Source organism: Sceloporus undulatus, chromosome 2 (assembly GCF_019175285.1).
Source record: "Sceloporus undulatus isolate JIND9_A2432 ecotype Alabama chromosome 2, SceUnd_v1.1, whole genome shotgun sequence".
NCBI lineage: Eukaryota > Metazoa > Chordata > Lepidosauria > Squamata > Phrynosomatidae > Sceloporus > Sceloporus undulatus.
Genome location: NC_056523.1, coordinates 253388514 through 253402522, shown reverse-complemented (window position 1 = coordinate 253402522; position 14009 = coordinate 253388514). Strand labels below are relative to the sequence as shown.

At 41.6% G+C, this 14009-nt stretch overlaps 1 protein-coding gene across 1 annotated transcript in view; it reads left to right on the top strand.

Moving 5' to 3' along the window:
- The first annotated feature begins 4294 nt into the window (after window positions 1-4294).
- CDC14B (cell division cycle 14B) overlaps window positions 4295-14009 on the top strand; it is a 60822-nt gene continuing 51107 nt past the window's right edge. Inside the window, 1 exon segment of the mRNA XM_042454305.1 lies at window positions 4295-4740. Within this exon segment, the coding sequence (XP_042310239.1) occupies window positions 4533-4740 (208 nt within the window). The 5' untranslated portion in view covers window positions 4295-4532.

The window sequence follows — 14009 nt, the reverse complement described above, 5'->3', positions numbered from 1 at the left end:
CGTCACTCCTCCCTGCACTTGATGGAGTCCGCCAGCTTGAATTGCATCACCTTCTCTGGTACCAACCAGTCAGGAAAAAAGGATGTTAATTTGTGTTGCTTGCGTGATGCATTGGTCTTAACAGGTCTGATTTAGTTCATCATCCAGAATGAGCCCAAAACATTTCCTAGCTGAAGCAAAGGATAAGATGGCATTGCCATCTACCTGGCCATTTCACCTGCAGAAAACAACAACATACTAACAATTGAATCTCACTCTAGCAAAGGCAACAAACAAACTAGCATTCTACAAGCCAGAGGTCACTTTTCATGTTGGTGAAACATCCAAACCTTGGGATTTTTAAGGTTAAAAATACAGTACACAGAATTAGTTTTGTTGTTGTGTGCCTTCAAGTTGCTTCTGACCTGTGGTGACCCTAAGGCAACCCTTTAAACAGTGTAGCACATCTAGAGGTTTACTGTTGAATAACCATGGTATCTAGGGGGGGGGGGGGGATTAAAAATTCTAGGGGACATTTTAAAAGGTTTAGGGCTCTACCCTTAGCCCACAATCCTCATTATGTCCATCCCTGTCCTTAGTTCTCACCAGCCATGCCTGCGCAGGTGGTGGGACTGGAAGAAAGCCCTTCCTTGCAGATCTTAGGGCTAGCCTGGCTTATAGAAGGATATAGAGTATGCTTAAAATAGTATTAAATTGTTTGCAGAATTTAAAACAATATAAAAGCCCAGAATAAAAATAGTACCGCATACTATAAAAATAAAGCCCTTTGCCTTTAAATAATCAGTTCACAAAAACTGTTGGAATGGAAAGATCTTCATTTGCTAATGAAAGATCAGCAAGGAGGAGCCAGCTTAGCTTCCCTGGAAGGGAATTCCAGAATCTGGGAGCAAGGATAAAGAAAGCCCTCTCCTGCCTCCCCTGTTTATTAAAGTGGTACTGCCCATCCAGAGAATTTTATGTGGGAGTGAAGAATGGGACTCAGTACCTGGAAGATTGGTGAGGATGTTGGTAAAGTGGCCCAATCTTACTCAGCAACAAAGTATTTCAAAATACTGTAAATCCCAATGCACTTCATGTAATTCATGCAACTACACTTGACTGGTTTAATCAATTTGTGCTTTCCTTCAATTGTTTTATTTATGTATTTATTTTATTTTTATGTTGCCTTTTTCCCAAATAAGGGATCCAAGGTGGCTCACAAAATAAAAACATTTTTAAAAACTACAGTAAACAATTAAAACCATTTCATTAAAACATACAAAAAAAACTAAAACATAACTAAAACACCCCCCTCCCATTTAAAACCACCCTGTCAGGATTATTACATTAAAAAGCCTGCCTAAATAAAAATGTTTTTTGCCGGCAGAAGGCAAGGATCATTGTATTTTGATCATTGTTATTAAAATAAACTGATCTTGAGTCTGCACTGATTTGTACATAGAACATACACAGAAAAGATACTGTCATGATGCCTCCAAAGTCAATACTGTATATGCATTTACCTTGAGGAAAACTCAGTTATTAAAAGTCTTTGCTAGGAGTTAGGTGCCTCCATTCTGCCACTGACAGCTCTCACTAATACTAACCAAAGCATAGGTCACCATATTCACATTGTCCTAAATAACATAGCTGTTAAAGGTGCAGCAACTTCTGAATATTTGGGAATGAACCTGGAAACTGTTACCATAGCATGCTGGACTGAAACTGAGTCAATTAACTGAAGAAACTGAAGCTTGGCAATGTATGATAATGGCAGGGTGGAATGGCCTTTAAATTGTGTATAATTCATGGATTTCCCTGAACTGTACTTGTGCTTTCATGCATCTTCTTACTCAGATGAGTCTTCCATGTCCATTTCTGTGATGAGCGGCAATAGATAGGTAAAGTAAAAAATAATTGGGATTGCATTTGGCCTGTTTTACCTAAACAAAGTTTTCCAAATGAAACAGCACAGAGCCTTCTTGGAGCAATTCAACGTTCTCTGCCAAAGAAGGGGACAAGTAGCCTTGCAAAGGACAGAGGCAGCCTAGATCTCAAAGGAAGTATATTTTTGTGTGGCCAATGGAGCTTAAATTTTATTTCCTGGACTTTATGACTCTATGGCCAAAAGGGATATCCCTTTATTAACTGAGAATGACAGCATTTTGGCAGTATGGGTAGGCCTGTGGCTTTAATATTGCCATAGTTTCTTTTCTTCTGTATGATTTTTAATACCTTTCCCTGACAAAGAAGCCAGTTGAGCTTTGAAAGCTTACATGAAGTATTTTGTACATTTTGGTTGCACCAAGAAAGGTGAATTTTGGAAGTTATACTAATAAATTCCCAGACTGGAAAAGCTGGATAGCTGTGGTTCCATCATGTAACTTCCAATGTTTTCCAAGCTAACAAAGAGCATAAGGCCATCCTGGCCTATTTTGAATCTCCTATTAGAGGGAGTCTCAACTTTTTCCTCTAAAGAGAAAACTGAATATTCCAAAGACAAGACACTGGATAGAAAAGAAGGGGTTCAGGGCAGGATAACCTGACTTGGCCCTCCTTTTCCAGAACATGTCCAACCTTTCAACTTCACACAAAGGATTTTGAACTTGAATTTACATCCTCAAACACTAATGGCATATCTAGGTCTGCCCCTGGTTTTCCACAAACACATTTGAGAAAATAGACTTTAGTCTAGGAAAGCTCCTGCTGCCAACTTCTTTCTTTCAGTGAATCTCAAAGGTGCTACAAGATCTCGCTACATAGTGATTCTACAGAATAACACGGCTATATCTTTGATTTCAACCTTCTAAATCCAGGAGCAATTCCTCAATGCCCTCCATTTTGAGCATGACAAAGGAGCATGGGTTTACATTTCTATGGGTGCTTTAAGATTTAATTTGGTCCAGCTCTCCATTTTGTCTTGAATAGCCTCCATTCCAACCTTCTGCCCAGGAGGAATTCCACCATGCCCTCCATTTTGAGTATGACTGAGAAGTGTGGATTTACATCTCTACAAAAGTGTGGAGCTTTTGGTGGGCCCTGTCCTCTCTTTTCTGTTTTGAATGCCCTCTGTTTTTGGGTGCCTTGTCTTCCTTGGCAGAGAGAAGACCTCTGGCCACCCTGGAAGAGAAGAAAGGGGGCTCTCTTTGCTAGAAGAAGAAGAAGAGCCACGGGGCTCTGTCCTGGGCCCAGTGCTATTCAGCATCTTTATCAATGACTTGGATGACAGAATTGGGAGCATACTCATCAAATTTGTAGATAAACACTAAATTAGGAGGAGTAGCTAATACCCCAGAGGACAGGATCAAAATTCAAAATGACCTGAATAGACTAGAAAGCTGGGCCAAAGCTAACAAAACGAACTTCAACATGGAGAAATGTAAAGTACTGCACTTAGGGCAGAAAAATGAAATGCATAGATATAGGATGGGGGACACCTGGCTGAATGAAACTACATGTGAAAGGGATCTGGGAGTCCAAGTAGACCACAAATTGAACATAAGTCAACAGTATGATGCAGCAGCTAACAAGGCCAATGCAATTTTAGCCTGCATCAATAGAAGTATAGTGTCTAGATCAAGGGAAGTCATAGTGCCACTGTATTCTGCTCTGGTCAGGCCCCACCTGGAATATTGTGTCCAGTTCTGGTTGCCACAATTCAAAAAGGACATTGAGAAACTGGAGCGTGTCCAAAGGAGGACAACTAAAATGGTGAAAGGTCTGGAAACCTTGCCCTATGAGGAACGACTCAGGGAGCTGGGAATGTTTAGCCTGGAGAAGAGAAGGTTAAGAGGTGATATGATAGCCCTGTTTAAATACTTGTTGAAGGCATGCCATATTGAGGAGGGAACAAGCTTGTTTTCTACTGCTCCAGATACTAGGACCAGGAGCAATGGATGCAAGCTCCAGGAAAAGAGATTCCACCTCAATATTAGGAGGAACTTCCTGACAGTAAGGGCTGTTCGACAGTGGAACAAACTCCCTCGGAGTGTAGTGGAGTCTCCTTCCTTGGAGGTCTTTAAACAGAGGCTGGATGGCCATCTGTCAATGGGGATGCTTTGATTGAGAATTCCTGCATGGCAGAATGGGGTTGGACTGGATCAGGGCCCTTGCAGTCTCTTCCAACTCTAGAGTTCGATAAGAAGAAGGCAAGCATGCCAGGCTGCCTGGTGGGAAGCCACCCACCTGTCCCTTTCCTCTGTGACGCAAGAGCAGCATTGTGACATCATTCCCTGGGGCAGAGGGGCTGGATGGGAGGGTGGCATTGTGACGTCACACTGCCCTGAGCCAATGAGAGGCCGGCGGGAGGAAAAAGGAGCCCTCCGGAGAGGAGGCGGGAGAGCGGGAGCAGCAGCGGCCGCGAAGGCGGGTTGGGGAGCAACCCCGAAGGGAGGCGGTGCTTTGGGGAGCCCCTTCCTTCCCTCCCCCTCCCTCTCCCTCTCCCCTTCTCCTCCTGGGACCCCCTCGGGGGGGGGGCGAGCGGAGGGCATGAGCCTGGGCTCCCTTGACCAGCAGCACCAGCCACCGCCTCCTCCTCCTCCGCTGCCGCCGCCATGAAGAGGAAGACCTCGGCGGGGGCAGGGGTCGGGGCAGCCGGGGCCAGGAGGCACTCGGCTCCGGCCACCCTGCCAGCCACCCCCCCGCCGGCCCCCAAGAAGACGCGGAGCTCCCTCTCGGGGCTGGCCGAGGCCGGCGAGGAGGGCGGGCAGCAGGAGCTGGGGCCCAGGCCCCTCCGGAGAGAAGTCTGCCTCCAGGTCACCGGTGAGTCAAGAACAGGGGGGCAGAGAGGACTCGGCTTGGCACCGCTTTCACTCTTGGCCTGGCACTTGCTCTGGAATCCTGGGAGTTTTAATAATGGGATCTGTTTCATTGTTTGTATGGTTCAATTGTTGTTGTTTTTCATTTGTATTTTGCGTATTTATAGTGCTTTAACTTGGAGTGTTTTAGGTTTGTAAGCCGCCTTGAGTCCTGGGAGGAAGTGTAAATAAACATAAACACAATAATAATAATAATAATGATCCATAAAAGTATGGAACATGTCCAGTATATGTCTGATTGTGACAGTTCGTGCTTTGAAGAGGCAGACTGACACTTTGGAATCCTAGTTTGATTTTGTTTTCAAGGGATGAGATTTGTGTCTGTGTGTAAAACCCATTCCATTTCGATCTGCCCTGTCCTCGCAGATCGATCACCTGCACTTTGGGAGGGCAGGGAACATTTCTGGCTGATCTGCTAGCATGGTATTCTGCAACAGGCAAACAATTTCAATGAACACCAAGTGAAAAGATAACTAGGATAATGTGTGTGGATAATTGTGGAGGATTAGTTGTATGTTATGAATGAGTGTGGTGTGTGAGAGTAGATTGTGTGTGTGTGTGTATGAGAGAGAGAGAGAGGAAGGAAGGAAGGAAGGAAGGAAGGAAGGAAGGAAGGAAGGGGGTCCCCCACCCATACTTGCTTTGGTTGCACCCACTTTTTAGTTTGGCCCTTCAACTTTGTGGACATGTCAAACAAATCTAACAGTGACAACAACAACACCTTTCCCCCTCCCTGTATTGGCATAGCTCAGTTAACAAAGCCTTGGCCAAAGAAGCTCCTTTTTATGAAGTCTTTTGTTGCACCCTCCTGTCCTCTCCTTGTCCTCTGTCTAGCTGGAAGGGTTTTTTTAGAAGCATTATAGAATCAGAGAGTTGGAAGAGACTGCAAGGGCCCTGATCCAGTCCAACCCCTTCTGCCATGCAGGAACTCTCAGTCAAAGCATCCCCATTGACAGATGGCCATCCAGCCTCTGTTTAAAGACCTCCAAGGAGGGAGACTCCACCACCATCCAAGGGAGTGAGTTCCACACTCCAGGATAGTGAAGGATGGCTGGGGAAGAAGAACACACATTTGGTTCTGGGTTGCTGCTACATGTCTACATTAAGGAGTTTATCAGACAGGAGGAATTTCTCTTAATTTCAAATGAAAAGAAAGTGGGGCCAGAATGCATTCACATGAATTCACTAGTTCAGCCAATTTATGTGAATTCAAATTGTGTTTGAACTGACTTCCCATTGCCTGAAATTGCATGTGGTAGTCCATCACACAGTAACATGAAACCCCATGATTGTGTTCAGATTGCCATTGGATTATGGGAATCTTTGGCAGCTAGTCCTATGTAGCTGCATGGCCCTTCCAGCAACAGGGAAGGTAAACAGAAGCTGTTTCCAGAGCCTCAGGGTGAGCATATATAAATAGAAAAGAGACAGCAGATGAGCCCACTTTGCCCTCTACCCCCAACATGTTAAAATGCATAGATTTATAAGTATGGCCACCAAAATGGAAATAATAAAAAATCTGAAGGCATTCATGGCCAGCATCCACATTTTAGTGCTTTCTGTGAAGATGCCAGCCACAGATGCAGGCAAAACGTCAGGAATAAACTCTTCTAGGACATGGCCCAAAAGACCCACAAAACACTAAGAAATAGGGAGGCTGGTTAAAAGAAAAATCCTTGAGTCTATTTTCAAAGAAGCCTTTATGAGATCTCTATAAGATTTAAAATGCTTTTCTTTACACAGGGAAGGCCTGGTTGTTTCAGTTCATAAGTGCATATTGTTAGTTTTGAATAACACGTTTGCTGAAGCATTCTGAACTGCTCTTTTCCCCCCTTTCTTGTTTTAATTTGGTTTTAGAATTTATCCCTATTTTTTCCATGGTGTTTTTTTTCTGCCTCTGGTACCCAATTTTCTGTTTTTAAAAAAGCAATATCCAGGCGCACATTTACTTACAGGGATACCTATATTTTGGTGGATCTAAAGGTATATTTTTACCAGAGTCAAAGCAAGTTCCTGAAAGCTGGCTCCCTGGTTTCTGTGGATATTCTCTGCAAAGCAATCCACCCTGAAGATCCCACAGCCTTTTAGGAAGCTTCCCTTCCTCAGCAGTTGAGGACTTCAGCAAGAAGGAAGAGGGCTTGGGCCCAGGCTTCCACTTCAAATTGTCTGGATCTAGCCTGTGAACTATGTGTCAGGTTTCTCAAGTCATAATTGAAGAACTTTAAATTGCAAATGTTTACAAGAAAGTAGATTTTAAAAGGGGTTCCCTGTCGTAAGAGAAAAAACAAATTCTTCAGTGCAAAAGACTTGTGGGCTGTATAACTACCGATTTGGGGATATATTCATTTTTGATAATAAAGACTGGAGTTGGTCATAAACCAACATGTTTTCATTTTTCTAGAAGCAAGGTATCATGAGTGCTCATAATTGGTGTCTTTAACAAAACCTATGTTCTAATTTGACTCTATTTCTTTTTGATTTCAATAACTATTTCAAGCATTGGCTCAAGTTGCTTTGATTGAATGAATGCAGCCTATAGACATGTGTGCGAATACAGTACTTAGCTATCTGCTTAACATCTTTCTCACCTTTCTCCTAGAACTGGGATTCAAGGCAGCCAACAATAATATTTAAATAGATGCAGATTAAAGTATATAAAAACAGGCATGGATTTTTAAAAAGTGAAAAGTGGTTGCTTCCAGGCTGTGGCTTTTACTAGTATAAGGGAGTGCTTATTGGAAAAGGGAGCATTGGGATTATGAATAATTGCCCAAGTGTTCACTCAGGTGGGCTAAAATTATTTTGATTCTAGAATGTGGTTTTAATTGACACTGTGATCATGTTCTCCAATATGTATTATACAGTTGCATATTCTATTTTAAGAATAGTGGTTAAGGATAAATCCAGGCTACCCCAACCTGCTACCCCCCCCCCCAAATGTATTGGAGTTTACCCTTCCTCTTCACCAGCCAGCAAACCAGGCAATGCTAGGAGTTGTTGTTCAAAACATTTGTAGAGCGCCAGCCCAGAGAAGCCTGGATTAAGTGCTAAGAAGATAAGAGAAACTAGAGTATTGTGAATGTGCATATCCAGCAGGAGAGAAGAATACAAAATTGGCTGAATATGCAAGCATGACATTTTAAACTGCTGTCGAAGCTTTATTTTCCAAAGACTTTAAAAACCTTTTCTTGTTGTGCTTGGCGTATCTGCTCAAGGAAATTTCTTGTTGCTGCAGTCTTGCAAAAGGTTTCTCTTACAGGATTATCCTTTTTTCTAATGTACAGTTTATGTGATAACAATAATATATATACTGTAAAAATTACAAATAATAAATTCTGCCATGATTTATATCTTGTTGTTGAGTAAATCAAGGTTTATATTGAAAGGCTTTTTAAGCCTTGTGTAGCCCAAAATATTAGCAGTTAGTTCTCTAGGTAATTGCACCATTGCACTGCACTACTGAGGCATAATTGGACAAATGCTACTCATAGAAGGTTTGGGGGTTAACAGGCTCATAATCTTCTGTATTGTACTATGGAGGGGAGTTTAAAATTTCCCAATTGTTTTCTTTTCCCCCTCCTACTGGAAATTCCCAGCAAGCTGCTAGTTTGTGGAAAGATATTTTACAGAGCTGATTGCTGCTTACACATTTAGATATCTTGTATCAGATATGCTAAAAATATATGTGCAGAACCTTTGTAGCAAAACATTTCCACCTGTTGCTCTGAGAAGCTTGGTTGGTAGCCTCTCAGCCTTTTGCCATATGGCAAAGATATTGTTGTTCAGACAGACATTTGCTTCTTAGGTTTTAGGCAATGCTCTAGTTGCATTATTACATTGTATTGTAATGGTGAGTCTCCCTCATCCAGAACACTAGGGATCAGAAGTGTTTTGGATTTCTGATTTCTTTGGATTTTGGAATTCCTGTATTTGCACATATGTACATAATTAGATATCTGGAGGTGAAACCCAAGTTTAAACACAAAATTCATTTATGCTTCATGAACATCTTGATGCTAATTTCATATAATATTTTAAATAATTTTATGCATGAAATAAAAGTTTGTGTACATTGAACCATCAGAAAGCAAAAGTGTCACTATGTCAGCCACCCATGAAAAAGGTTTTGCTTTTGGGAATATTTCAGATGTCAGAATTCTGGATAAAGGAGATCCAACCTGTACTGTTCTGTAATTTCCTTTCATATTAATTTTTAACTGCTGTTACCCATCTGGAATGGTTTGTGAATGGTAAAAAGGATATATATTATTCTATACATAAATAAATAGGTTCATGATCAGATATTATTACAATACAACAGATTTATTAAAAGTGCTTCCACAGAAAAAAGCAACAGATGTCCCTTTTTTATAGACAGCTGTTATCTAGCACAAAGATGGTAAATATGAGATGGAAGATAGTAATAACAATAGGTAGCATTTATGCAGTGAGCATATTTCAAGTGTCCGAATTGTCTCACATTCTAAACTGTCATACATGGGCCACTGATGACACAGTGGTGAGCCAGACTATGGGAAGTCATGATTTGAGGACTTCCCTTTATAATAAGATTGGGAAATTGTAGGCCCTCCTGATGTTATTGTACTGCAAATCTTATCATTACTTGCTGCTGACTTTGAAATCTAAGGTTGATGGGAGTTGTAGTCCAACAGCATATGGAGGGCTACAGTTGCCCACCCCCCATCTCTTAGGAAGCCGCTCTGAGAGGAAATAAGCATCAGTTTCCTGAAATCGGTGGATAATTTTCTACTGCAGTTTTTAAATAGAATCAGAGTTGGAAGAGACCAAAAGGGCCATCCAGTCCAACCCCCTGCCATACAGGAACTCACAGTCAAAGCATCCCCAACAAATAGAACTAGACTGAAATTTGGGGCAAGGGAGGTATTGAAGTACAATATATTGTGTCAGATGGAGCTTTTTACAGCACCATAGAACTTTTTGAAAGCTTGCATATGAGGCAAGCAATGCCCTTAAGGCAGTGGTTCTCAAACCTTTTACCCTTGTCCCCCCCCCCTTTACATGTGGATGTTGTCCCACCCCCCCGCTCATTGTAGTGTATGAATAAAAATATTTTGTTTAGTTGTGTATTTCATTCACAGATTTATGCATATTCATATTTTAGCATTTTATAAGGACATAGCTCTCCTTCTCCTCCCTCAGACAGAGGCTCCAAGGACCCTCCTTGACTTTTTCTTCCCCCCAGGTCAGAAAAAGTTTGGGAAGTAGAGGAGGAGAGGATCAGGGAATCAGAGCCTTCAACCTTTGCACAAACACCCCTGAGCAACTCTCATCCCAGCCCACAGTTTGAGAACTACTGCCTTAAGGAAATTCTGGACACACTTGCATGTCGGCTGCAGAAGTTTGTAGCTCCTTCATCCAAGATGAGCAAAAAAAGTATTTTAATATCTGAAGACTGACTTGCTCTTCTGTCCCTAAAACAAATGGAGGCCAATCCTCTGCCTGGTAATTTCAGAAATGAGTCCCATACATTCATTGGGGTATTCACCTCAATAAGCATGCATAGGCCTGAGCCTGTATTTCCTCTGTTATTACTTAATGTAAAGTGAGCCATAATTCAAGGAAGCTACTATAGGTGTCTGTTCTGATTACTGCAAAGCTTGCTCATGACACACATTAGTCACTCTCTAATGGCAGCTCTTGCTCTGCAAATATTGACAACTGATTTATGAAAGTGCTGAAGACTTGAGAGGCACAGTCTAGAGAATAGCTGGAACTCTCCCTTAATGTTTATTTACTGAAGTTATAGAACTTTAAGGGACAGCTGTGGGTGAATGTAGAATGGAGGCACATTTGATTAAACATGGAACCAAACTATTCCCCATCCCTTTATTGACAATTTCTATTATAATAAGAGAAGTGACATAGCTGCTACCACACTACAGAATTAATACAGTTTGGCACAGCATTAACTGCCATGGCTCCATCCTGTGGAATCCTGGGATATGTAGCTTGTTGTGCTACCAGAACTCTCAGACAAAGAAGGATAAATATAAAACTACAAATCCAAGAATTCCATAGTATTGAACCATGGCAGTTAAAGCAGTGTCAAACTGCATTAATTCTGCAGTATAGATGCAGTCCTTAAGTAAGCAGTCAGCATCTTAATTCAGCTGCTGAAAGACAGGGAGGTGATGTCATTTTATCAGTGCTGTGATTAATAGTTACGGATAGTTTGCAACTATAACTTCAGTCACTGGTTCCCAGACTTGGCCTTCATTCCTACAGCCAAGAATTAGAGGTCTGTAGCAGCTTCTTTGAGCTTACTGGACCCACTGGATTTTCTTTGTTGCTGAATTTCCACTGATATTCCCCATTCTTCTGCTACTGATGAGGGAGAAAAGACTCTATTTAATCTCCTCTGCTGCCTAGGACAAACTTTTTTTGAGGTACCTTGCAGATTCCCAGTGAAAATGTTGTTCTCTTCATCTGAGAGGTGGATATTATCACTCCTCTAAAGGCTGATCAGGCTGTGACATCTCTCAGGATGAATGCTATGACTCCCAACCTGGTAGGGAAAGGTGGCCATTTTATGGCTCATGGACTCTTGTCATTTTTCTCCTAAAGGAAGCCTCAGGGTAGAAAATCTAAGCATCCCTACATTAGAGAGCTTCAAATGACTATAACTATCAGGAGACCTCACCAGGTGGAGCTGGCAAATACACATATCCTTTTGAAAACCAATTGGGTGTGACAGGTCTGATGCCCCAGAACAACCTCATGAGGCACCTCAAAGGCTCCCAGATAGCTCAAGCCCCAATATTTTCCCAGGTGACCACTACAAATAGCATTAGTGGCAGGCAGTTGAACATCTCAGAGCACCTGTTGTGGTATACTGAGTCCAGAGGCTGAAAAAGAAGAAGTTCTTAGTTAGCGTGGCCCTGAGGAGTCTGGGAGAAGTGGTCCAAAACAATAAACTTTTCTAAGCTCTGTTGGGGTCCAAATGCTGAAGCCCTCTGCATCCCTACACTACACCAGGGCTGCTCTGGGCTATTATGCCACTGTTTTGGTGACTATAGCCTTCATAAATGTGCAAACACTTTGTGGTAGAAGTTAAGTGCAGAATTATCATCTCTTTTGCATGATCACTCAGCTCACCATTTTATTATCTTCCTTTCCCTGCCATTTTGAACCAGCCCTGCTGTGAGTGGGAATAACTACACAAGGAATGGGCAAATACAAAACATTTATAGCCTCTGATTACCTGCTTCCCTGTCCGATTGGCGCTGACAAATAAACATGTTTGGCACCCAGCATGTGTCTTGCCTCTCCCTGCAGCTGGGTGCTAAACCAGCCTAGCTCTCCTTTGGAGACCAGAAAGAGCAATGTTGCAGTTGGCCTATAAAAATAAATATGCAGTATCTGCAAAAAGGAAAAACTTTGACTTTTTCTTTTGCAAAGGTGTCCAATTCTGATTTGGCCTTTGCAGCTAGTCTGTGTCCATTGCAGAGATATCCATTGCTGCAGTGTGTGGGTTTTTATTATTATTATAAATAAATAAATGCTGGGTTTCTTTCATGAAAATAGGTGTGGTAAAGAACTACAAAAATCTTCAGCCATGAGCATTAGTTAGCACTCTGAAACAACACCTCCACACCCTAAAATTAGCTTCTTAAATGTGCTACTCCCTGATTTAAATCACTACACATTTAACAGTTGTTTGGCAGGAAAAGAGCTGCAGCTTATAAACATACAAATGCATAACGTTTTCTTTATACTTATACAGTCAAGAAGCTGAAAGGTACATGATAGCATTATGCAGAATGGGCGGGGAGGATGTTGGGAACTTTTCATGTTTTTCTGCCACCCCAACTTGGAATAAGTTCATGTTGTTGTTGTTGTTGTTGTTGTTGTTGTGTGCCTCCAAGTCATTTCCAATTTATGGTGACCCTAAAGCGAGGGTTTTCTGGGCAAGATTTGTTCAGAGGAAATTTGCCATTGCCTTCCCCTAAGGCTGAGAGCATGTGATTTGTACATAACACTGTTTCCCACAACAGAGATTCCTGTGAGCTGGGCTAGTTTGAAGACAGAAAAATGTTTGTTTTTTAAACACAGTACATATGAATCAACTCAGTAATACAAGGATTCCTGTTCTATTGCCCAACCACTATTTGTGAACAGCCACAGTTAATACAATGATTATCATTGCTTCCATTTGTTAGTCTTTAAGATGCCATTAAGTTCAGTGTGGTGAAAGGGTATTTTAAGTGCTTTGTCTCATTTTGTGGTCACATTTTGCCACATATAGGTTCAGTGTACTTCTCTGTATAGTAGTCAAACCATTCTGTCAGTATTTGGAAATCAGTCTTTAGTCTGAGGTGATCACAAGAGAACAAAATGAACGTGATAGAAACTAATTCCTCTTCTGTTGATAAAAAGCCAATTCATACATTATATTTCTCAGTTTTGGAATCATCCCTATGTGTAGTTCCCTTCTGAGCAGCATCCATATATTATAAATATGAGAGTACACCTACACCTCTTTACCTACCCCATGTTTAATCAAGTATGTAAGATCCAGAGAGGAGAGGTCTGGTTCATGGGAAAGCAGTTTGCTTGTGAGAGGAAAAATGACCAGATAACAGTGGTGATTACTATTGTAATCTTAAGTAAGGCTTGGTACATCCTCCTTCTAATTTCTGTTTTATTTAAAGGAAATATTAGGTATCTGTATTTTGGGATTTGCACAAGTGCAAAAGAGATTATGACAACATTTGGTATTGCATACTCCTCACCATTTGCCAGCTTGCCTATGACTGATAGGTACCAGAGTTTGAAAGGCCGTAGGTTTATTCCCCAGTCCTGATTTATATGGTGCTATAAAATGTTTGAAAGCCAGAGTGACATAGTGGTTTGAATATTGGACTATGACTCTGGAGACTGGGGCTTGAACCCCCCCCCCTCAGCTGTGGAAACTCACTGGATGACCTTGGTCAAGTCACACTGTCTCAGCCTCAGAGGAGGGCAAAAGCAAACCCACTCTAAACAAATTTCACCCAAAAAAACCTGTGATAGGTTTATATTAGGGTCACCATAAGTCAAAAACTACTTTGAAGGCATTCAAGAACAAAAATAACAATGAAATGTTCAAAGCAATTCACTTTTATTTTGACCTCATTACAACAACCCATAGTAATACATCCCAATCTTTCAGCTGTGTTGCAGAATATCTTT